Genomic DNA, 24,526 nt, shown 5'->3' with positions numbered 1-24,526 from the left:
TCTTATTTTTAAAGGCAAACTAAAATTATAAGAGAGTTAGTCAAGCACTTGGTGTGTTCCGGATACAATTCGATTGGATAAAGTACAGGCTTGAAGCAAAACACACTCTCTTCTTACACTACAGTTAAAATACAAACAAAAGAAAGAAGAATTGGAATAACTCTATTGGAAAACTGTCCTGCCATGTGAGAATTTTATAGGTTTCTATAAGATGCCCCCACATTTTCCTAAACCCTTATGAATATAGGCCTAACCAAAGCAATGTCTCTTCATAACTCCTGCCATCCCAGAGATTTGATCATGAAACACAGAATAGTACGGCAGAGGAACAGATCCTTCAGCCCATCATGTCTGTGCTACCCATGAGGCCACACTAATCACATCTGCCTGTACCTATGTCTATCTAAATGCCTGTTAAACTTTGCTGTCATATCAGCTTCTACCAACTCCCTTGGCAGCATTTTCCAGGCACCAGCCTCCCTCTGTGTTAAAAAAAAACCTTCCGCTCACATTTTCCTTAAACTCTTTCCCTCTCACCTTAAAGCTCTACCCCTTGTACTTGACATTTTCACCCTGGGAAAAAGACTCGTAACTATATTCAAAATGTGCCCTAACTGAAGTGTTATACAGCCGCAACATGACTGGCCAACTTTTCTACTCAATGTCCTGACCAATGAAGGCAAGCATGCCATATTCCTTATTCACTTCTTTTGCTATTTTCAGGGAGCATTGGACTTGCATCACAAATTCTGCTGCAAATCATTGTCCTCAGGTCCTTGCCATTTACTGTTCACTTGCTTCTTGCAACTGACCTCCCAAAATGCATCACCTCTGGTGCCAAGATTCAAAAAAGGTGGTAAGGCAAAGCCAGTGAACTATAGACTGGTGAGCCTGACATCATTGGTGGGCAGATTGTTGGAGGGGATCCTGAGGGACAGGATTTACATGTATTTGGAAAGGCAAGGACTGGTAAGGGATAGTCAAATTTTAAACAGACCAGGGTCTAACCAGGAACAAAAGTAAAGCTAAAATTATAAGGGAGTTAGTCAAGCACTTCGTGTATCAGAGAAACAAACAAATGCAGTAGAATTAAAAAACTTAAATTACAATTGAGGAAAATGGAGTTAGAAGATAAAGAAAGGGAAAGAAGAGCCATGAAAGAAGAAAGGGAGAGAGAAGAAAGAGAGAGAGAAAAAAGAGAGGCAAGGTTCTTATCTGAGCAAACAGAGAAGAGAGAGAGAGACAAGAGAGAGAAAAGAGAAAGGGGGAGAGAATTTGAACTTCAGAAGTTGCGAGTTAGTCAGGAAAGGTCAAGTTAACAGGATGGCGATGAAGAGAGAAGGTAATGATATGTACAAATATGTTAAAGCATTGCCACATTGTGACACGAAAGATGTCAAAGCCTTCTTTATTTCATTTGAAAAATTGGCTAGGCAGATGAAGACCACTTGTGGGTAATACTAGTTCAGATGAAGCTGGTCGGCAGAGCTAGTGAGGTATTTGCCATGCTGTCAGATGAGGGGGTCTAGAGATTATGCAGATGTTAAACAGGCTATTTTGAGTGCTTATGAATTGGTACCAGAAGTGTTTAGACAGCGGTTCAGATCATAAAGAAGGAACCAGGTCAGACTTATGTTGAGTTTGAAAGAATTAAACAGAGTCATTTTGATAGATGGGTGCGGGCCTTAAAAATAGATAAGATCTATGAGGCTCTAAGGGAGATTGTTCTGCTGGAGGAGTTTAAAAACTCACTTCCAGATATTATTAGAATTTATGTGGATGAACAGAAACTTCAAGCAGTGAGAAGAGCAGCAAAGATGGCAGATGAATATGCATTGGTGCATTTGGCAAAACCTAGCTTCCGGCGAGGGATAGAAAGTGGGAGAATACAATACAAAACAACGAGTAGAGCACACTGGTAATTATTTACCACAGGTGAAAAAAGAAGCCCAACAGAGTGGAATAGAGGTGAAAGAAATCAGGTATTTTCACTGTAATAGAGTGGGACACAGAACTGCACAAACCATGCAGCCTATCTGAATGATGTAGTGATCTTTAGTGAGTCATGAAAAGATCACATGGTACAGTTGGCAGAGCTCTTTGAACGATTAAAAGAATCAAAATTGGTAATAAACTTAAAGAAAACAGAACTCACAAAAGCAGAGGTGACATTCTTGGGACATAACATCAGTCATGGAAGGTTGACCTCAGGGAACGCAAAGACAAAGGCCATCAAGGAATTTCTATAAATATCTTTGAAGAAAGAGGTGCTTTGATTTTTGGAACTAAGTGGATTCTACCAGACGTTTGTTCCAAACTTCAACAGCGGAGTGACACCACTAATAGATTTACCATAGAACACAAAATTTTGGTGGATAGAACAACACCAGGAGGCATTTGAGAATTTAAAAGCAGTATTAACCACTGCACCAGTTTTAGCTACACCAAATGTTTTGAAACTTCCAAGTTGCAATCGATGCTAGTGATATAGGAGTTGGAGCTTTACTGCTACAGGAAGAGGATGATGGAATTGAATTTCCTATTGGCTACTTTTCAAAGAAACTCAACACCCACCAGAGAAAATACCCTACCAGCGAAAAGGAATAATTGAGTTTGGTACTGGCTGTACAACATTTTAAAGTTTATGTGACGAACAATGTGTCAGAGACAGTTGTGTACATGGATCACAATCCTCTTACATTCTTGGAATGATTTAAAGACAAGAATATGAGACTTTTTCATTGGAGTCTTATGTTACACACTTTTAATTTACAAATTGTACATGTTGCAGGTTGAAAAATGTGCTAGCAGATGCGTTATTGCGGATTTAAAGGATAAAAGATAGATAAGATTGAACAGATTCCAATGTTATACATAATATATATATATATATATATCTGTGCAGAAATTAAAATGAACTTAGATTAATGTCCTATGTATTTCATTGTAATGGGATTAAGAAGTAGAAAAGAATTAAACAATCTTTTCATTATGATAGTTCACCTTTTCCTTAATTGGGGAGGTGTTATGAAGTTGAAGGCATGTGCTGCACCTTCATGAGAGAGTGAATGGCTGGATAATTGAAAATATGTAACATTTGGCTGTGAAATAGATACCTGGGGTGGTTGCTATTTTGATAACAATTCAAATTTAACTAATCAATTTAAATTATGCCCCAGGATACTAAAACCCAAATGAGTTTGAATTTATTGTTTTACCAACATTAAACCAATGAGACAATCCAATGTTGGGGGTATAAAAAACAGGTCATCAAGAAAGACTGTCATTGAGAAACACTCTTGGTACTTGGGATTTCGATGTTGTGGCCATTTCAGAGACATAGCTAGAAGAGGGACAGGAATGGTTGTTGCATATTCTGGGATTTAGATGTTTCAGCAGAGAAGAAGGTAAAAGATGGGAGGAGGGGGAGGGGAAGGTGGTTGCATTGTTAATCAAGGTAGTATTACAGCAGTTGAGAGAACATATGAGGACTCAGCCACTGAGGTAGTTTGGGCTGAGGTTAGAAACAGGAAAAGAGAGGTCACCCTGTTGGGAGTTTTCTATAGGCCTTTGAATTGTTCCAGGGGTGTAGAGGAAAGGATAGCAAAGATGATTCCCGATAGGACTGAGAGTAACAGGGTAGTTGTTATGGTGGACTTTAACTTCCCCAATATTGACCGGGAATACTATAGTTCAAGTAGTTTAGATGGGTCAGGTTTTGTTCAATGTGTGCAGGAGGGTTTTCTGACACAGTATGAAGACAGGCCAACAGGGGACAATGGCATATTGGTACTGGGGAATGAACCCAACCAGGAGTTAGATTTGGAGGTAGGTGAGCACTTTGGCGACAGTGACCTCAATTTGGTTATGTTTACAATAGCAATGGGCAGGTGGGCAGGGATAGGTATATATCGCAGGGAAAGAGGTTTAACTAGGGGAAAGGCAATTATGATGCGAGTAGGCAAAATTTAGGATGCATAGAATGAGTAAAGGAACTGCAGATGGACACAGTTGAAATATCAAGGTAATTCAAAAAACAGCTACTATGAGTCTTGATAAGTACATTGAGAGGAACCTTGATTATCCGAATACCAATTATCCGAAAATCAGATTATCTGAAGGAGATCTCGAGGTCCCGACAGAAACATTACATCAAAGACGTGTTTCCAACACTGATCGCGTCTTTTATTTAGTGATTAAATAGGCACTGTCTCCAAATGACTGACCTCCCACCATATCTCTCTCCCCACACTTTCCCTGGAGTTCTACAGAGGGGTGTACCCTAAACTCCCCTTCCCCAGATAATTTCTCCAACATTGTCCTGTACAGGGAAGTGGTAGAACCTCTCACAAAGCCTCAGTCAAATGTGTGTGTGGCTGTGTGTGTGCGCTATTTGGAGACTTACCCCACAAAGGCAGCTGCAGAAGTCTTGCTGTTGGTGTACAGTCTGGCTGCCCCAGAGAGGGGGCTGGGATGGACGGGGTTGGGGAGTGGGGTTGGTATTGGATGGGGTTGGGGGATGGGGCAGGGGGTGGTGTTGGACAGGGATGGGAGGGTGGGCAGGGGGCGGAGTTGGACAGGTCGTTTTGAACTTTGAACACCTATGGGCGAGAGATGCTAAGGCAAGCCAGGAAATGGGAATCCTGTGCCAACCGCCTAAGCGCCACATACGAACAACCCCGGTTCCTGCATAAATGCCGAAAGAATCGAATCCTTCCACCATGTGTCAGATACAGACCACCAGTCAACAATCCACAAGCCAGGGACACAGCCAGACAGAACGGATTCAGGATGATCCAGGTAATGATTACAGACGCTCACAACAGACTACACAAATACAGACAAGAAATTGCGCGCCAAAAATCGTTAATTTCAAAAACCACCAATCAGGAATGGACCCGGACCATAGAACAGGCCGTCACCATAGGACAGAACAGGACCACACACTGCAAAAAAACGGCACTAAAGAAAAAAATGGCCAAACTAACACACAAAGAGGAGGACACCACAACACACACCTGGGTTAGAAACCTCTCCCACAGACAGTTCACAGACACGGAAAGAACAATACTGGTCAAGGGACTCAACTACAATCACAGGGACGCCAAGACAGCAGACTTCCTAGCAGCACCAGAATGCACACTCAGGAACAATAGACTGACAGAAGAGACACAACAAACTGTGAGACAAAGTATCGTACCGCTGATAACAAGAAAAAAACAAACACATAACCTCAACACCAAGGAGAGGGAAGCACTAAAATCACTAAGAAACGATAAGAACATAATTATACTACCAGCAGACAAAGGCAGAATGACGGTCATCCTGGACAAAGCAGAGTACATCCAAAAAGCACAACTACTTGCAGATACCAACACCTACCAAAAGAGGGAGGTTGACCCCACCCCACAGCTCACCAATAGGATAAACAACACACTGAGGAATCTACAAAAAACAGACAGATAACCAGGTCTGACCTACAAAGAATGAAACCTGAAAGCAACAACACCCCCAGATTCTATGGACTACCCAAATTGCACAAACCACACATCCCACTCAGACCCGTAGTATCACTACCAGGGACACCATCACACAAACTGGCCAAAGAACTACAGCAGAAACTGAAACACCTGATCAGCAGATCCAGACAATCTATACAATCGACACAGGAATTCTTGGACATCATCAGAAATATACACATAGACAAGGAAGAAACTATGGTCTCATTCGATGTAACGGCACTGTTCACCTCCATCGACAAAACACTGGCCAAAGAAACAATAGCCAACCTGCTGGACAGACATAACAGACATCAACAAAGACAGCATACTTAAACTACTGGACTTGTGCCTCACAACACACTTCACATTCAATAACCAAATATACGAACAAATCAACGGCACACCCATGGGCTCACCGATCTTTGGACTCATAGCAGAAGCAGTAATGCAAAGGTTAGAACAAACAGTCTTACCACAACTTCAACCCAAACTCTGGATCAGATATGTAGATGACACCTTTGTAATAATTAAAAACACAGAAATAGAGAACACACACCAGATCATCAATACCACATTCACAGGAATCCGATTCACTAGAGAGGAAGAAAAGGACAACCAACTCCCATTCCTAGACGTGATGGTACAGAGAACACCAAACAGAGAATTCACTACAAAGGTTTACAGGAAAGCCACACACACAGACCAATCCTAAACTATGAAAGCAACCACCCCAACACACACAAACGAAGTTGCATCAGGACACTATTCAAAAGGGCCACAACACACTGCAGCACACCAGAACTACAAAAAGAGGAAGAGGAACACCTATACAAAGTATTCGCCAAAAACAGATACCCTCGCAATTTCATCAACAGATGCCTAAGGGAGAGACAATGGAACGAGGACATGCCGCAACCCAAAGGACTAGCCACACTACCATACATCAGGAGCATTTCTGAACTGACAGCCAGACTATTGCGACCACTAGGACTCATAACAGCACACAAACCAATAGCCACGCTCAGACAACAACTCACCAGAACAAAGGACCCAATACCCAACATGAGCAAAACCAATGTAGTGTACAAAATCCCATGCAAGGACTGCACAAAACACTACATCGGACAAACAGGAAGACAGCTAACGATCCGTATACACGAACACCAACTAGCCACGAAACGACACGACCAGCTATCCTTAGTAGCCACACACACAGACGACAAGCAACATGAATTCGACTGGGACAACACTACCATTATAGGGCAAGCCAAACAGAGAACAGCCAGGGAATTCCTAGAGGCATGCCACTCATCCACAGACTCTATCAACCTGGACCCAATATACCGACCACTACAGCGGACAGCTCGAACTGACAACCGGAAGCAGCAGAGACAGGCCACTATAAATGCCGGAGGAAACAACACAGAAGCGCTTCACAGGAGGCTCCCAAGCACTGAGGGTGTCACCTAGACAGGGGACGAAACGTTTGCAAGACAAATTCCCAGCTCGGCGAACAGAACCACAACAACAGGACAGGTTATTGTTGGACGGGGTCTGGGCGGGGGGGGTGGAGTTGGATGAGGGCAGGGTCTTGCTCGCTGTAAACTGCCGCAGTCTCCTGAACTGGAGCAGAACTTTAAAACTCCGAGCACCAGGGAAAAGGCATTTAATCAATTAATCGAATAATTGATTATCCGAACAAAATAGTGCCCGCCTATCTTGTTCGGATAATTGCGGTTCCCCTGTACCTATCAGGCAGGGAGGTAGTTGTCGAGAGAGGAAGCCATGGTTTATTAAAGAAGTTGAAGCTCTTATCAAGAGGAAGAAGGTGGCTTATGGGAGGATGAGGCATGAAGGCTCAGTTCGGGGGCTTGAGATTTATAAGTTAGCCAGAAAAGATCTTAAGAGAGGGTTAAGAAGAGCCAGGAAGGGGACATGAGAAGTTGTTGGTGGATAGGATCAAGGAAAACCCGAAGGCCTTCCAACAGTATATCAGGAACAAAGGAATGACTAGAGTAAGATTAGGGTCAATCAAAGATAGTAGTGGGAAGTTGTGTGTAGAATCTAAGGACATAGGGGAAGTGCTTACTTGAATACTTTTCATCATTATTCACATTGGAGCAGGGCAATGTTAGTGAGAATACAGAGATACAGGCTACCAGATTAGATGGGATTGATATTGACAAAGAGGAGGTTTTAGTAATTTTGGAAGATCTGAAAATACGTAAGACCCCTGGGCTGGATGGGATTTATCCTCGGATTCTCTGGGAAGCCAGGGAGGAGATTGCAGAGCCTTTGGTTTCGATCTTTATGTCATCATTGTCCACAGGAGTAGTGCCAGAAGACCGGAGGATAGCAAATGTCATTCCCTTGTTTAAGGAGGGGAGTCGGGACAACCCTGGTAATTATAGGCCAGTGAGCCTTACTTCGGATGTGGGTCAGGTGTTGGAAAAGGTTATAAGAGATATAATTTATAATCATCTGGAAAGGAGTAAGATGATTAGGGATAGTCAACACAGTTTTGTAAAGGGTAGGTCATGCCTCATTAACCTTGTTGAGTTCTTCGAGAAGGTGACAAAACAGGTGGATGAAGGTAAAGCGGTTGATATGGTGTATTTGCACTTCAGTAAGGTGTTTGATAAGGTTCCACACGTTAGGCTATTGAACAAAATGCAGAGTTTCAGGATTGAAGGTAATCTAGCGGTTTGGATCAGAAATTGGCTAGCTGAAAGAAGATAGAGGGTGATGGTTGATGAAAATGTTCATCCTGGAGCTCAGTGGTGTGCCACAAGGATCTGTTTTGGGGCCAGTCCTGTTAGTCATTTTTATAAATGGTCTGGAGATGGGCATGGAAGAATGGGTTAGTAAAGTAGGCAGAGTTGTGGATAGTGCCAAAGGATGTTGTGGGTTACAGAAGGACATAGATAAGATGCAGAGCTGGGCTGAGAAGTGGCAAATGGAGTTTAATGCAGAAAAGTATGAGGTAGTTCACTTCGGAAGAAATAACAGGAATGCAGAGTACTGGGCTAATTGGAAAATTCCTGGCAGTGAAGATGAACAAAGAGATCTCGGTGTCCAGGTGCATAAATCCGTGAAAGTTGCCACCCAGGTTAATAGGGTTGTTAAGAAGGCACATGGTGTGTTGGCATTTATTGGCAGGGGGATTGACTTTCAGAGCCATGAGGTCATGCTTCAGCTGTACAAGACACTGGTGCAGCCACACTTGGAGTATTGCATGCAGTTCTGGTCACCGCATTATAGGAAGGAGATGTGGAAGCTTTGGAAAGGGTTCAGAGGATTTACTAGGATGTTGCCTGGTGTGAAAGGGAGGTCTTACAAGGAAAGGCTGCGGGAATGGAGGTTGTTTTCATTAGAGAGAAGAAGGTTGAGGGGTGACTTAATTGAGACATATAAGATAATCAGAGGGCTAGATAGGGTGGACAGGGAGAGACTTTTTCCTTGGATGGTGAAGGCTAACATGAGGGGACATCGCTTTAAATTGAGGGGTGATAGATTTAGGAAGATATCAGGGGTAGTTTCTTCGCTCAGAGAGTAATAAGGGTGTGGAACGGCCTGCCTGCAATTTGCCAACATTAAGGACATTTAAATCAGCATTGGACATACATATGGATAATAATGGAATGGCCGTAGGTGAGATGGGCATCAGATGATTTTCACAGTTCAGCGCAACATCGAGGGTCGAAGGCACTGTACTACACTGTAACATTCTATGTTCTACGTACCTTTTCACATGAAACATCTTCACAGTAAAAAAGACAGAAGACGAACCAGGGAGATCTCAGCCGAAAGAAGAAAGACACTGGAGACCTCAGCCGCTGTATGGTTTGGAAATTAAGTTGGTGTAATTTTGATGCGTTTTTTTTTTATTGGAACAGTATATTGTTATAGATTTGGAGGCAGGTAATAAGCGGTTAAGAGAAAGGAGGGCTCAGAGTTGTGAATAGTTGTTGTTTAGTGTTCACTTTTAGAGTTAAAGACTAAATTGATATTATTATCTTTAAATAGTGGAATTTGGGAGTTCTCTGTCACTCACATTTTAACAGGTTATAAGGCGAGGTGAGCTTCTCTGGGTGCTTGGCTTAATTAACAGAAGGGTTCAGCCCCATGTCCTAACAGTGGGCAGGGTGACAGGGAACATGGTCTTTGAGGCAGTCGCTCCATCACTTCCTGTCGATGAACTGCAAGTTGATGGGACTTTCAGGACAAAGCAGAGTCCTCGTCTTCGCCATCACCACTTTCCCTGAAGGGTCTGGCCTGACTTCGAAGTGTTTGATTAACTAAAGTAGGGATGAGAAGGAAAAAAAAATGAGAAGGTTCACAACAGGAACTGAGGTCAGGTGCTGACGAAGCTTCAATGAAGGAAAGGAATGCTACACTAACCCTTGAAAATCACAGTGTGACATTTAGTGCATTAATCTACTCCACTAATCTTTCCACAGTCTGAGGTAGAGTTCTTGTACAAACTCTTCAAACCTTTCCCCGACATACTCAGTGCCGGTACTGAGGGAATGCTGCATTGTTAGTTACCACCTTTTCAATGAGTTGTTAAACTCAGGCCAAAACCCCTACCATCACCACTACCCTCTTAATTAGACCACGAAGGTCCTGAGGCAGATGGGGGAGGTCTCCTTGATGTACCAACTGATGTTCATCCCTCAATCAACATCAATGGGAAAGAAAGATAATCTGGTCATTACCACATTGTTGGTAATGGGAGCTTGCTGCGTGGCTTTCATAGATTACAGCAGTAACTACACATATAAGTATATCACTGGTCATTAGAATCGACCTTTGAGCTCATGAATATCACCATGAAAATGCAAATAGTTCTTTAAAAAGTGAAGTGCTATGGATGAAGAAAATGTGAAGGGTTGGAGAAACTCATCAGGTCTGGCAGCTCTGTGGAGACAGAAACAGAATTAGCATCTCACATCTGCTTCACTTCTGACAAACTGTGTAGGTGTGTGTAAGTCTGCATGTAGGCAGAAGTGGGTATTGCAGACGCTGGAGATTAGAGTCAAGATTAGAGCGGTGCTGGAAAAGCAGAGCAGGTCAGGCAGCATCCAAGGAGCAGGAAAATCAACATTTCAGGCAAAAGTCCTTCATCAGAAACATGTGTGCATGTATCTGTAACTCTGTGTGCAAATCTGTATGCCTATTTGTGAGATTATGCATGTGTGTGTATGTGAGTCTGTTATGTCTGTGTTTGAGACTATGCATGTGTCTGTATGCCTTTGCGTGAGACCGGGTTTGTGTATGAGACTGTTTGTCTGTATGTTGTGTGTGTATCTGTGACTATTATGCACCAGTATGTTTGTGGAAGTGTTTGTGAGGCACTGTGTGTATATGTTTGTGTCTCTGCATGTCTATGTGCGCATTGTGTGCATGACTGTGCATGTGTGTATATCTGTGTGTATCTGTACATTCATGTGAATGTGTGCATCTCTATATGAGCACGTGAAGCTTTCACAGGGAGAGAGATTTCACAGTTCTCCTGCTGTTTGTGTGGCCTCCCTCCATGAGCAGTTTAGCTCCAGTTTTGTGGTTCTGTTTCTTGTTGTGAATCCCATCCTCTCTCCTGCAGTAGAGGAAGCAGCTTTTTCCCTAGCAATCCCAACAACTCCTTTTAAACATCCTAAACACCTCACCTCTCAACCTTCTCACAACAAGGAAGTGGAATATGCAATACAAGCAGCCCCTTTGTTATGAAGATGGGGCTGTACTGTATCTTTAAGAGAGTTAGAAGCTAGCACAGCAGTGTTCTCAATAAGTTAACAATATAACACTTAGTCAAAAGCTAGATTAGCTGGGTTGCTTGGAAATAACGAAACAAATTCAAATTAGGCCAATGAGTTTAAGTTTGGTATATTGACAATCTTAAAAGCCAATGATACAATCCGATGTTTTGGGGGTAGAAGACTAGTGAAAATTGAACAGTTAAGAGGAGAACTGCCAAACCACCAGCATGTAAAGACTGCTCAAAAAATAGCTCTCTTAAAGGTACCTTTATCGATCAGTAACCTGTGAAGCAGAATCCCCAAGGAGAAGAAAAGAAGACAGGAATATAGAGAAGAACCGAAAGCTGCCTGGTTTTGAGAAAAGAAGTTTTGTTTTATAAATCTTAATCGGGGACAGGGGGAGGTTTATAGGACTAGTATTATAGAAGGAAAGACAAAAGATAGGTTAGAGGAAGGAGTTGTAAACAGTTGTTAGTTAATTATTCTCTGTTATACTTTGAGAAATAAAGTTGTTAATTTTCACTTTAAATAGTTCTTGGCCTCTCGAATTTTCACAGATTACGGCACGGGATAAATCTTTTCTGTGTTGCTGGTTTAAATTAAACAAAGGGTTTACCCCATGTTGTAACAGTTGGTGGCTCATCGTCAGGATTTGAACTGGTTTAGACACATTTGAGTAGACTTGTGGGTACGAACATTCCCAGCCGATTTAAACACTTGCAGGTTAGTGTCCTGGATCTTTAAATAAAACGTAGGTGAGGCAATTTGTTTAATTTCAATGACTTGTGGCTAATTAAATTAAAAGTGAGAGAAACGGCTCTTAAAATCGCTAAAGAGGCTCTGGGATTTGAAGATGATTCTCAAATTTGCCAAGAAGGCTTAGAAGGAAAGGAAAATGCCATACTTTTAGAATTAGCAAACCCAGGACAAAAGTAAAGCTAACATTGTAAAGGAATTACTCAAACACATTGGTGTGTCAGAGAATCAGCCAAGTGCAGTGGAGGTAGAAAAACTTCTATCACAATTGAGGAAAATAGAGTTAGAAGATAAAGAAAGGGATAGAGAAAGAGAGAGGAGAGAGAGAGAGAGAGAGAGAGAGAGAGAGAGAGAGAAAGGAAAAGGAGAGAGAGAAGGTTCTTGGCTGAGCAAAGTGTGAGATTAGAAAGGGACAGAGAAAGAGAGAGAGAGGAGAAAGAGAGAGAGAATTTGAACTTGAAAAATTGTGACTTAGTCAGCAAAGTCAAATTAACAGGATGGAGATTAAAAGAAAAGGTTGTGATATATATAAATATGTCAAAACTGTCACATTTTTATGAGAAAGATGTTGAAGCCTTCGTTATTTCATTTGAAAAATTGGCTTGGCAGATGGAGTGCTCTGAGGCTTTATGGGTAATGCTAGTTCACACTAAACTGGTCAGCAGAGCTAGTGAGGTATTTGCCGCACTGTCAGATGAGGGGTTTTAAGATATTATGAAGAGGTTAAACAGGCTAACTTAAGTGCTTATGAATTGGTACCAGAAACATATAGACAGCGGTTCAGAAACACAAAGAAGGAACCAGGTCAGACCTATGTTGAGTTTGAAAGAATTAAGGTTCTGGATTAGTGGTGCTGGAAGAGCACAGCAGTTCAGGCAGCATCCAAGTAGCTTCGAAATCGACGTTTCGGGCAAAAGCCCTTCATCAGGAATAAACAGAGTATTTTGATCGATGGGTGCATGCTTTGAAAATAGATGGGAGCTTTGAGGTTCTAAGGGAGATTTAAAGACCCATTTCCAGAGATGGTAAGAATTCACATGGAGGAACAAAGTTCAGGAAGTGAGAAGAGCAGTAGAATTAGCAGATGAGTGCATGTTGGTGCATAAGACAAGCTTCCGGCCAGAATTTCATCCTGTGAGAGATAGAAGTCTGGAGAAGGGGAGATCCTACATTACAAAACAATGAGTAGAGAGCACTGGTCAGAATTTACCACAGGGTAAAAAAGAAGCCCAAGAGAGTGGAAAGAAGGTGAAAGGCCTCAGGTGTTTTCACTGTGGTAAAGTAGGACACATAAAGTCACAGTGCTGGTCATTAAAGGAAGGCACTGTGGGAAAAGATGTGGTAGAAGAAGCGAAGCCAGTGGCATTAGTCAAAAGAAACCTCAAGAAGAACCAAGAAGCTGCAGGAGAGTGCACAGCCCAGTCAGAGGTTGGGTATGGAGTTAGTACCTGATCTCTATAAAGAAATTATCGCTGTGGGTAAAGTTTACTCAGAAAGAACAGGGGGAGAAGGGCAAGAAGTTGTAATTTTGAGAGATACCCAGGATCTAACCAGTCGCTGATAATAAGTGATGAGCGAACTTGCACGCTTTCTGATCTGTTACCTGAGATTGTGGTAATTTGTGGGATAGACGGTCAGAAATTTAGCGTTCCCCTATGTAAGATCAGATTGGAGTGCCAACTCAAGACTGGCAAAGTTACAGTGGGAGTGATTGACAGTGTGTCAGTTCCAAGAATTCAGTTTGTTGTTGGGAATGATTTGACAGGATCCGAGGTGGGAGTGACACCTCTTGTTGTGGAGAAACCCAAGGAAGACCAAGAAACTGAGGAGTTAAAACAGAAATACCCTGGTATTTTCCCAGACTGTGTGGTAAGCAGACCCCACGATCATAAGTCACAGCACAAAGCAAAAAGTAAAGAGAAAGATAAACAAGTTGAGGTTCAGTTAGTGGACACTCTGACGTAATGGTGCAGGAGAAACCTGAACAGGCAGAGGGGGAGGGTCAGACAGAAGTGTTTAGTCCTGAAAAAATAAGAGACTTGCAAAAGGATAAGATGATAAAAGATATATATGTGGGTGCGTACTCCAAAATGGAAGCTGAGAATATTCCAGAGGGTTATTATTTGAAAGATAGAATTCTAAGATGGAAATGGAGACCACGGCAGGTTAATGCAGAGGAGAAATGTGCCAAAGTGCACCAGATTGTATTGCCGGTAGCATACAGACATGTTACGGGTAGCACATAAACTACCTGTAGGAGGTCACCTAGGGGTACGAAACACTCAGACTAAGATACAAAGACATTTTTATTGGCCTCGAATAAACAAGGATGCGGTTAATTTTTGCCAAACGTGTCATACAGATCAACTGGTAGGTAAGCCACACGTGGCAATGAAACCAGCCCCTTTGTTGCCGTTTACCACATTTGAAGAACCTTTAATGTGGATTATAATTGATTGTGTAGGTCCCCTCCTGAGAACTAAAAGTGGGAACCAGTACTTTTTAACCATAACGGATAATTCCTGAAGAAGGGCTAATGCCCGAAACATCGATTCTCTTGCTCCTCGGATGTTGCCTGACCAGCTGTGCTTTTCCAGCACCACATTTTTCAACCATAACGGATGTGTCCACCAGATTTCTGGAGGCAATTCCATGGTGGAGTATCAAAGCAAAAAGGGGAGTAGAGGAGTTAGTCGCTTTCTTCACACAGTATGGGCTACCCAGAGAGATTCAGTCGGATGAAGGGTCAACATTTACTGCTAGGCTGTTTAAGGATGTTATGGATAGCTTAGGTATACTGCACCTTAAATCCAGTGCTTTTCATCCTGAATCCCAGGGAGCTTTAGAAAGGTGGCATCAGACTTTGAAGACCATGTTGACAGCGTACTGTCAGGACTATCTGAGTGATTGGGATAAAGGTATCCCATTTGTATTGTTTCCCATTACAGATGCCCCCAACCGAATCTACTCAGTTCACTCCCTTTGAGTTAATATTCGGGCATGAAGTGAGAGGCCCTTTGAAATTAATTAAATTGACAAGACCAAAGTTGAAGATCTCATACTTAGATTGTGTATCGGAGGTGAGGGAGAGATTAAATCGAGTAGGTGAGTTAGCTAAACAGCAACTAAAGAGGGCACAGTGTAGAATGAAGCAGGTGGCAGATAAAAGCTCTGAGACTCAGGCGTTTTCCTGAGAAGGTGACGTGACAGCACTGTTACCAATGATAGGTGATCTCTTCAAAGCCACGTTTAGTGGTCCCTGTCAAATTGAGAAAATTCAAGGGATGCCACATAGAAAGAAAAGGTACAGGTATGTCAAGTAAACATGCTGAAACCATATTATACTAGAGAGAAAGAACTGGATAAATAGGTGTTAATTACTGTCCTGCAGAATGAGGAATCAAATCCAGATGATGTGCATTTTGATATGCCTCAAAATTGATAAAAAAATGAAGAAGTCCTTGAGGAGTGGGATAGGTTAGTAAGCTATCTGTCTCAGGAACATAGAATGCAGTTGAAAGATTTGTTACTGCAGTATAAGGACATATGTAAGAATCAGATGGGGAGGATTAATGCAATTGTACATGAAGTAGACGTAGGGAATACTGCTCCAATAAGACAACACCCCTATTGGCTTAATCCTTTCGATGCCAGACAGGTCCAGAATGAGGTGGAGGCCATGCTCAATGAGGACATTATCGAACCAAGCCAGGGCAAGTGGAGTTCACCAATCGCCTTAGTTCCCAAACCAACAGCACTCAAAGAATCTGTGTGGATTATTGGAAGGTCAATGCCATTACAAAATCGGACTCATATCCAATTCCTAGATTGGAGGACTGTGTCAAGAAAGTCAGATAAGCCAGTTACATTACCAAGTTGGATTAATGTGTGGTTACTGGCAGGTACTTTTATCAGAGATGGCAAAAGAAATTTCTGCGTTTGTAACCCCAAATGGGCTATATCAGTTTAAAGTAATGCCCTTTGGAATGAAGAACACACCCGCCACATTCCAAAGTCTCATGAACAGAGTTGTGGCTGGGTTAACAAACTGTGCAGACTATTTGGACGATGCACTGACCTTTAGTAAGTCCTGGAAAGATCACATGGTACAGTTGGCAGAGCTCTTTAAATGACGAGAAGCAAAACCGGTGATAAACTTAAATAAAACTGAATTGGCAAAAGCAGAAGTGATGTTCTTGAGACATAACATCGGTCAGGGAAGGTTCACTCCACGGAACGCAAAGACAAAGGTCATCAAGGAATTTCCGCGACCAATCTCGAAGAAAGAGGTGCTACAATTCTTGGATCTCCTCGGAATCTATCAGAAGTTTGTTCCAAACTGCAGCAGCGTAGTGGCACCGTTAACCGATTTACTGAAGAAGAACACAAAGTTTCGGTGGACAGAACAATGCCAGGAGGCATTCGACCATTTGAAAGCAATATTAACCACCAAACTTCTCAAAACCTTTTAAAATCGCCATCGATGCTAGTGACATTGGATTTGGAGCCGTACTCCTACAGGAAGATGAGGATGGGATTGAACTGCCAGTTGGTTAGTTTTCGAAGATGATCAACATTCACCAGAGGAAATACTCCACTATCAAAAAGGAACTATCGAGTTTGGTACTGGCCTCACAACATTGTAATGTGTATGTCACAAACAATGTGACAGAGACGGTTGTGTACATGGATCACAATCCACTTACATTCTTAGAACGCTTTAAAGACAAGAATATGAGACTATTTCGTTGGAGTCTTATGTTACAGACTTTTAATTTAAAAATCATACTTGTTGCAGGTCGTAAGAATGTAATTACATATGCGTTATTGTGAATTTTATGGATAAAGTTTGGATGAGGTTGGTATTTATTTAATATTATATATATTTAGCTTTATGAGAAGAAGTTAAGGTGAACTTATATTAAAGTTATCTATATGTTAGGGCAATGTGTTTAAAAAATAGAAATAAATGAAGCCATCTTTTCATTATGATGGTTAATTTTCTCTTAATGGGGGAGATATTATGAAGTTGTGGGTATACTGTACCTTTAAGAGAGTTAAAAGTGAGCAGAACTACCTGACAGCACCAAGTCTTCTCAATAAGGTAGCTGAAAATGTGTTGCTGGAAAAGCGCAGCAGGTCAGGCAGCATCCAAGGAACAGGAGAATCAACGTTTCGGGCATCAGTCCTTCTTTAGGAATCCTGAAGAAGGGCTGATGCCCGAAACGTCGATTCTCCTGTTCCTTGGATGCTGCCTGACCTGCTGCACTTTTCCAGCAACACATTTTCAGCTCTGATCTCCAGCATCTGCAGTCCTCACTTCCTTCTCAATAAGGTAACAATGTAAGATTTGGTCAAAAGCTAGGGTAGCTGGTTGCCTGGAAATGCCAAAACAGATTCGAATGAGGACAATCAGTTTAAATTATACCCTGAAATATACCAAATTCCAGTCATGTTTGAATTTAGTATATTGACAATCTTAAAAGCCAACGACGCAATCTGATGCTTTGGTGGGAGAAGATCGGGGAAAATTGAACAGTTGAGAGGAGAACTGCCAAGCCACCAGCATGTAAAGACTACTTGAAAACTAGCTCTTTTGATGGTACATTTATCGATCAGTAACCTGTGAAGCAGAATTCCCAAGGAGAAGAAAAGAAGACAGGAATACAGAGAAAACTGAAAACTGCTTGGTTTTGAGATAAGAAGTTTTGTTTTGTAAATATTAATCGGGAATTTTATCAGACTAGTATTGTTGAGGAGAAAGAAAAAGATAGGTTAGAGGAAGCAGTTGTAAAAAGTCGTTAGTTAATTATTTTCTGTTATACTTTAAGAAATAAAGTTGTTAATTTTTACTTTAAATAGTTCTTGGCCTCTCAAATTTTCACAGATTACATGGGATAAATCTTTTCTGTGTTGTTGTTTTAAATTAAATAGGAGGGTTTACCCCATGTCTAACACCTTCTCACTGAAGCCTGAGGTCAGTGCGTTGGATGTGCCCACCTGGCAGTCACTCACTCCAACCTACCTGTGAGATCACACTGTACATCTCCAGCTCTGCCACCCTCTTGCCCAGGCAGGTACGGGTACCAAACCCAAAGGGGATGGAGGCAAAGGGATGGTGCTTGTTCTTCTCCTCTTTGTTTGTGCGAAGCCAGCGGTTTGGCTGAAAACTCCTGGACTCAGTGAACTCACTGTCTTCCTGAGAAACGGCATAGTGACACAGGTGGAAGAGCGTCTGCAGTGGAGGGAGGAGCAGTTAGTGCATCTTACACAAAGCAGGCAAAGAGCTTCGAGACTTGTGGCGACACATCACCCCTCAATCTGTTACAATATTTACAAACACTACTTCCAATAATGTACCTATACAGGACAGTCCGAAGGCACTCATAAAGTATGGTCACTGTTGCACTGTAGGAGGCGCAACAGTTAAGGTGTACACAGCAAGATCCCACAACAGCAAAAGCCTTATAATAGTACACTTGTAAGTGATGCCATTTGAGACAAGGACTTGGCAGGAACACTCTCCTGCTCCTCTCCCAACCTCCCAGTTGCCAGGTGATTTTTCACGCCCGCAGAAGAAGGCAGATGGGACCTTGTTTTGACGCATTATCCAAAACACGTGACCTCAGAAAGTGCAGCACTCCCTCAACAGTGCACTGGGCCTGTCAGCTGGTATCAATCTCTGGCATGGGACTTAACCCCAGCACCTTCACAAGATGTGAAGTGCTTTAGGATGTCCTGAGGTTGTGCAAGATTCTGAAGCCCATTTCAGAGAATTTAGCAAAATGATTTTCTCTGAGGCTGATTACAATCGCATCCCAGTTTGAGGAATTTACCTATTGCTATTTGGTAATAACCAACTGTAATTAATTTTGACATTATATTAAGATATAACCACACTGTTCCTTTCCAGTGGGTCACATCTCAGCGGGTACGACCGCTCGGTGTGTTCATACATCAGCTAATAACCCAAAAATGTAATTAAATGGAAAAAACAAGACGTGAAACAGTAAATACTTAATACATCTTACACTAATAAATAGAATTGTAACTTTAGTCCAATTTATTAAGTTCTAAAAGCAAAGGGCAAAGTTGCCATAGCTCTACTGGATCATAGAACTATCCTTTCATTAGCAAGGTGGCTTAACTTCAGGGTCAACACACCTCAGGTGAGGGGAGAGGTTGAGTCCATCTCAGTAACCTCAGCTGGTATGGGAACTCAACCCACACTGTTACCACCACACTACAGTGCAAACCCACTATCCAACCAACTGAGCTAACTCACCCCCAAAGTGAGTGCTAGAGATTTGTTTGTTCATTGAAAGTTAGAACAGCAGGTATTGTCTTTGCTCTTTATTGCCATTTTTCACAACGCTTTAAACTTTGGAACCGTAATCATTTTGCATACGATGGGAGGATTGCTTTCTTTAATGAATGGGATCAGTGAGTAGAAAAGCCATTCACCCATCGAAGAATATCCAGGGTGTCTGCCCCAACATGAGGGGATGTGAAAACACCAGTCAATGTACAGATTGCTCATCAAAGGAGGCTGTCATCTGATTCTGGACACACAATTAGTTCCAAAAGCAAGAAATGAAAAATATCATACACTTATCGCCCTGAGAGAGAGTCTGAGAGATTGCAAAGTATAGATATCTCCCACCAGGTCTTGTACAGATACCTCTTTAATCAAGAGGGTCTGTGAAATAAGCCTTTGTTCACTATCTCCCCCAAAAAACAGGGTTTAAGAGAATATGCTGCACAGGTCACTCCCTGAGGGAAGGATTGAGAGACAGCAATCTTTGTGCAGATTGGAGGAGGCAATGGCCTAGTGGTATTGTCACTACACTATTAATTTAGGAAGCTTAACTATTGTTCTGGAGATCTGGGCTCAAACCCAAGGCAGATAGTGAGATTTGAATTCAATATAAAATCTTGTGTTAAAGGTCTCACGATGACCATGAAACCATTGCTGATTGTTGGGGGGGGGAAGGAAACTCGTCTGATTCATTAATGTCCTTTATAGAAGGAAATCTGTCATCCTGACTCCAGACCCACAGCAATGTAGGTGATTCCTAACTAACCTCTGGGATGGGCAAAAAATGATGACCTAACCAGCGACACCCATATGACGTGAGTGAACAAGAAAAGTTATCTTCTTGAGCAATTGCAACATTTAAAAGGCACTTGGATGAGTATATGAATAGGAAGGGTTTGGAGGGATATGGGCTGGGGGCTGGCAGGTGGGACTAGATTGGGTTGGGATACCTGGTCGGCCTGGACGGGTTGGACCGAAGGGTCTGTTTCCATGCTGTACATCTCTATGACTCTTAAGGTGAGAATCTGGGCGATTAATCTTTATACAGATATCTCCTTGAGCGAGAGAGTTTGTGAGACACAAGTCTTCATACAGAATCTCCCTGAGCACGAGGAGTGGAGAGATTACAATGTACAGATTGAGTAAGTGATTGAGAGACCCCACTCTTTATGCAGTTATCTCCCTAAAGGTAAGGACCTGAGAGATTAGTCAGAGAGACAACATTTTATTTGGTCTCTGAACAGGGGGATCTGCAACAGCCATTTCCCTAAGGCAGGGGCTAGCTGAGCTTAGCCAATGATTGCACATGCACCCAGAACCACTGAGTGCAGACCTAATGCAGAACTCTCAGGTATGGAATTGAATGAGTATTTGGATACAAGGGAGGTTGGAGGAGCTTTTAAGTAAATTACACCACAACAGCTTTTCGTAACCAACACTCAGAATTGGATTAGTGCAGTTGGCTGCATTGTTGGTTTGCAGAGTAGTATGATACCATTGCTGGTTTGAGGTTACTGTGAAGGACGCTCTTTGTCAACTTCTTCCTATGCCTGAGGTCTGGTGGCCCTCAGGTTAAATCACCACCAGTTGCTTCTCTCTTATTAGACTGAACCCATGGTCTGGTAAGAATACGGTGACACAGTGTTAACCAATACTAACATTTTTAGCAAAGTAATATCCTCCAGCCACCACTCCATTCTCTATGGCAAGTCGAGCATTGCCAGGGACGACTGGATACATCCTACATCACAAGAAAGACAGGGTGAATCATCATTCCAGTCAACAGGCGGACATTTTTTATCTTGAGATTAAAGGAGAGGAAAGACTAAGTGCCGATAACAGGCATCTACAGGATAATGTAAGAGAGATGCATGAAGGAATAAGGAAAACCACTAACCCAGAGCATCCATTTTAAAGGAAATTTTGTAGGATTAAAAGACACAGCTTCAAGCTGAAATAATCGATTCAATGTCACCTCGCCCCCACACAGATGAGATGTGAGATTAAACCTCGGAGAAAGTTGTGGAGACTAAGAGCTAGGATAAGTGTCTTGAGAAATTGGACCCCATTAGAAAGACAGGCGTGATGAGATTCCCAGTCTTATGTTTTCTGCTTCAAAGCAGCAGACATCTTGGCCAGTCTTCTGCTGTGGCATTGTCTTGTGCCACACTTTCACCTCTTTAACCTGCAAATACTCTTCTCTTCATGATTTGGAGACACCATTGTTGGACTGGGTGTACAAAGTAAAAAATCACACAACACCAGGTTATAGTCCAACAGGTTTATTTGGAAGTACTAGCTTTCGGAGCTTACCCCATTGGACTATAACCTGGTGTTGTGTGATTTTTAACTCTTCACTGTCTCCAAACCAAACCACAATTGGCTACAGGGATGGTGCAGGAGGGAGGGATTTCGGTACTTGGATAACTGGGGTTCTTTCTGGGGAAGGTGGGACCTCTATAAACAGGATGGTCTGCACCTGAACCTGAGGGGCACCAGTATCCTTGGGGGGAGGTTTGCTAGTGCTCTTGGGGGGGGTTTAAACTAACTCTGCAGGGGCATGGGAACCCAGACTGTAGCTTTAGGGTGCAGGACCTGGAGTGTAGGGAGGTTAGGAATATGGCATCAATCTTAAAGGAGGGTGCCTGTAAACAGAAGAGTGGCTTGAAGTGTGTATACTTTAATGCCAGAAGTATACGAAATAAGGCAGGTGAACTTGCAGCGTGGGTTGGTACCTGGGACTTCGATGTTGTGGCTATTACGGAGACATGGCTAGATCAGGGACAGGATTGGCTGTTGCAGGTTCCAGGGTTTAAATGTTTTAGTAGGGTCAGAGGTGGTGGTAAAAGAGGGGGGGTGTGGCTTTGCTTGTCAAAGATAGTATTACAGCGGTGGAAAGGAAGATGGACGAAGATTTGCCATCTGAGGTAGTTTGGGTTGAGGTTAGGAATAGGAGAGGTGAGGTCACCCTGTTAGGAGTCTTTTACAGGCCTCCTAATAGTCCTAGAATCGTTGAAGAAAAGATTGCGAAGATGATTCAGGAGAAGAGTGACAGTAATAGGGTGGTTGTTATGGGGGACTTTAACTTTCCTGATATTGATTGGGAAAGCTATAGCTCAAGTTCGTTAGATGGGTCAGTGTTTGTCCAATGTGTGCAGGAGAGTTTCCTGACACAATATGTAGATAAGCCAACAAGAGGTGAGGCCATACTGGATTTGGTTCTGGGTAACGAACCAGGCCAGGTATTAGAACTAGAGGTAGGTGAGCACTTTGGGGACAGTGACCACAATTTGGTGATTTTTACTCTAGTGATGGAGAGGGATAAGTGTGTACTACAGGGCAGGAGTTATAGCTGGGGGCAGGGAAACTATGATGCGGTGAGGCATGACTTAGGATGTGTGGATTGGAAAAGTAGATTCCAAGGCAAGAGCGTAATTGATATGTGGAACTTGTTCAAGGAGCAACTATTGAGTGTCCTTGATAAGTACGTACCTATCAGGCAGGGAGGAAAGGGTCGTGTGAGGGAGCCGTGGTTTAATAAGGAGTTGGAATCCCTTGTTAAATGGAAGAGGGCGGCCTTTGTAAAGATGAGGCGTGAAGGTTCAATAGGGGCGATTGAGAGTTATAAGGTAGCCCGGAAGGACCTGAAGAGAGAGCTAAGAGCAGCAAGGAGGGGACATGAAAGGTCCTTAGTTGGTAGGATTAGGGAAAACCCTAAGGCTTTCTATAGGTATGTTAGGAATAAAAGAATGACTAGGGTAGGAATAGGTCCAATCAAGGATAGTAATGGGAAGTTGCGTGTGGAGGCTAAAGAGATTGGGGAGGCACTGAATGAATACTTTTCGTCAGCATTCACTCAGGAACAGAACATTGTTGTCGATATGAATACTGAGGTACGAATAAGTAGAATGGATGGCTTTGAGATATGTAGAGAAGAGGTGTTGGAAATTCTGGCAAGGGTGAAAATAGATAAGTCCCCTGGGCCTGATGGCATTTATCCTAGGATTCTCTGGGAAGCAAGGGAGGAGATTGCAGAGCCATTGGCCTTGATTTTTGTGTCCTCTTTGTCTACAGGAGTAGTGCCAGAGGACTGGAGGCTAGCAAACGTGGTTCCCTTGTTCAAGAAGGGGAGTAGGGATAATCCTAGTAACTATAGGCCAGTGAGTCTCACTTCTGTTGTGGGCAAAGTCTTAGAGAGAATTGTAAGGGATAGGATTTATGCACATCTGGATAAGAATAATGTGATCAAGGACAGTCAGCATGGTTTTGTGAAGGGCAGGTCGTGCCTCACAAACCTTATTGAATTCTTTGAGAAGGTGACTAAAGGAGGTAGATGAGGGGAAAGCGGTAGATGTGGTATATATGGATTTGAGTAAGGCGTTTGATAAGGTCCCCCATGGTAGGCTACTGCAGAAAATACAGAGATATGGCATTGAGGGTGAGTTGGAGGTTTGGATTAGGAATTGGCTGGCTGGAAGAAGACAGAGGGTAGTAGTTGATGGCAAAGGTTCATCTTGGAGTGCCGTCACTAGCGGTGTTCCGCAAGGATCTGTTTTGGGACCATTGCTGTTTGTCATTTTTATAAATGACCTGGAGGAAGGGTTAGAAGGTTGGGTGAGCAAGTTTGCAGATGATACGAAAGTCGTAGGAGTTGTAGACAGTGAGGAAGGATGTGGCAGGTTACAGCGGGATATAGAGAAGCTGCAGAGCTGGGCAGAAAGGTGGCAAATGGAGTTCAATGTAGCTAAGTGTGAGGTGATTCACTTTGGTAAGAGTAACAAAAAGATGGGGTACTGGGCTAATGGTCGGATACTTGGTAGAGTGGAAGAGCAGAGGGATCTTGGTGTCCATGTACACAGATCTCTGAAAGTTGCCACCCAGGTAAATAGTGCGGTGAAGAAGGCATATGGTGTACTGGCTTTTATTGGTAGAGGAATTGAGTTCCGGAGTCCTGAGGTCATGCTGCAGTTGTATAAGACTCTGGTGCGGCCGCATCTGGAATATTGTGTGCAGTTTTGGTCACCATACTATAGGAAAGATGTGGAGGCACTGGAATGGGTGCAGAGGAGGTTTACCAGGATGTTGCCTGGTATGGTAGGAAGATCGTATGAGGAAAGGCTGAGGCACTTGGGGTTGTTTTCATTGGAGAAAAGAAGGTTTAGGGGTGACTTGATAGAGGTGTACAAGATGAT

The 24,526-nt window shown here is 42.7% G+C and overlaps 1 protein-coding gene across 1 annotated transcript in view; it reads right to left on the bottom strand.

Moving 5' to 3' along the window:
• Nucleotides 1-487: 487 nt before the first annotated feature.
• The window catches only part of cyp27a3 (cytochrome P450 family 27 subfamily A member 3), a 64,475-nt gene continuing 40,436 nt past the window's right edge, over nt 488-24,526 (bottom strand). Inside the window, exons 7-9 of the mRNA XM_072579941.1 lie at nt 20,994-21,075; nt 18,042-18,251; nt 488-9,799 (exon numbers count right to left, since the gene is read on the bottom strand). Coding sequence (XP_072436042.1) covers nt 9,683-9,799; nt 18,042-18,251; nt 20,994-21,075 — 409 coding nt within the window. The 3' untranslated portion in view covers nt 488-9,682. The remainder of the gene's footprint in view (nt 9,800-18,041; nt 18,252-20,993; nt 21,076-24,526) is intronic.

Source organism: Chiloscyllium punctatum, chromosome 10 (genome assembly GCF_047496795.1).
Source record: "Chiloscyllium punctatum isolate Juve2018m chromosome 10, sChiPun1.3, whole genome shotgun sequence".
Classification (NCBI taxonomy): Eukaryota; Metazoa; Chordata; class Chondrichthyes; order Orectolobiformes; family Hemiscylliidae; genus Chiloscyllium; species Chiloscyllium punctatum.
The sequence above is the reverse complement of the archived record's forward strand: the minus strand, read 5'-3'. Positions and strand labels throughout refer to the sequence as shown.